Source organism: Carlito syrichta, unplaced genomic scaffold (assembly GCF_000164805.1).
Source record: "Carlito syrichta isolate Samal-C Ts95f unplaced genomic scaffold, Tarsius_syrichta-2.0.1 Scaffold287494, whole genome shotgun sequence".
Taxonomy (NCBI): Eukaryota; Metazoa; Chordata; class Mammalia; order Primates; family Tarsiidae; genus Carlito; species Carlito syrichta.
The window spans coordinates 18,153-18,954 of record NW_007231590.1 but is presented as its reverse complement, the minus strand read 5'-3'; the positions used below and the strand labels follow the sequence as shown (position 1 = coordinate 18,954).

Sequence of the window (802 nt, the reverse complement as noted above, 5' to 3'; positions counted from 1 at the left end):
TGAGTGGACGGAGGTCACCACCTGCCTCGCTGTCCCAAGCAGAGACCCCACCACCCACGGTCAGGCCTCCTGCTCGGGACGGGGCATTCAAGAGCCGGAATGTTCAGACACCAAATGCAGGTGGCCAGAGCTCCCACTTGTGTGGGGCAGTCCCGGGACCTCTGGGAGCATTGGGAGGGGACACCCCACACCGGCCCCCCAGAAGGGCCACTGAGGGGCCACGCCAGCCACGGTAGGGGTCATTAGGAAAGAATGGGAGGAAACACACGCTGTGCGACGAGGCACGTTCTCCCGAAGCCCCACCCACCCACGAGCGCTCCCACTTCCCAGGGAGCCCAGGACGAGTCGGAATGGACAGCCCACCTCCTTGATCTTCTCGGAGGTGATGGGCTTATTCTGGGTGTCGATGGCTCCTTCAGCCACGATGATAATGTTCAGCCTCTTTTTCCGGGCCCGGTTCTAAGGAGACAGAAAATCAAAGCCCTCCAACTCCTTATCTGCTCCTAACAACAGCTGCCCGCAACAACGTGTCCCGAGGTGAACTGGCCTCTCTCCAGGCAGAAATCTTGGCCCCACCACACAAGAACTGCTTCCCGGGAAGGCCAAAAGGTAGGAGGTGCTCTGGGCTCCCAAGAGGGGTGCGAGGGAGGGGAGGGGGACTGCGGGAGGGACGGGACTGCAGGTCTCTGGAGAGGGGCAGGGACACGGGAGGGGTGGTGGCCACAGGCAGCTGGGGTTGGGCACTGGGGCGTGGAGGGGCGGGGCCGTGGGGCCCTTGGAGAGGGGGCAGGGTCGTGGTGGC

The 802-nt window shown here is 63.7% G+C and overlaps 1 protein-coding gene across 1 annotated transcript in view; it reads right to left on the bottom strand.

The window, feature by feature from the left end:
* Positions 1 to 802, bottom strand: part of PFKP (phosphofructokinase, platelet) — a 36,467-nt gene that overhangs the window by 27,642 nt on the left and 8,023 nt on the right. The window contains exon 6 of the mRNA XM_008052761.1: positions 364 to 459. Within this exon, the coding sequence (XP_008050952.1) occupies positions 364 to 459 (96 nt within the window). The remainder of the gene's footprint in view (positions 1 to 363; positions 460 to 802) is intronic.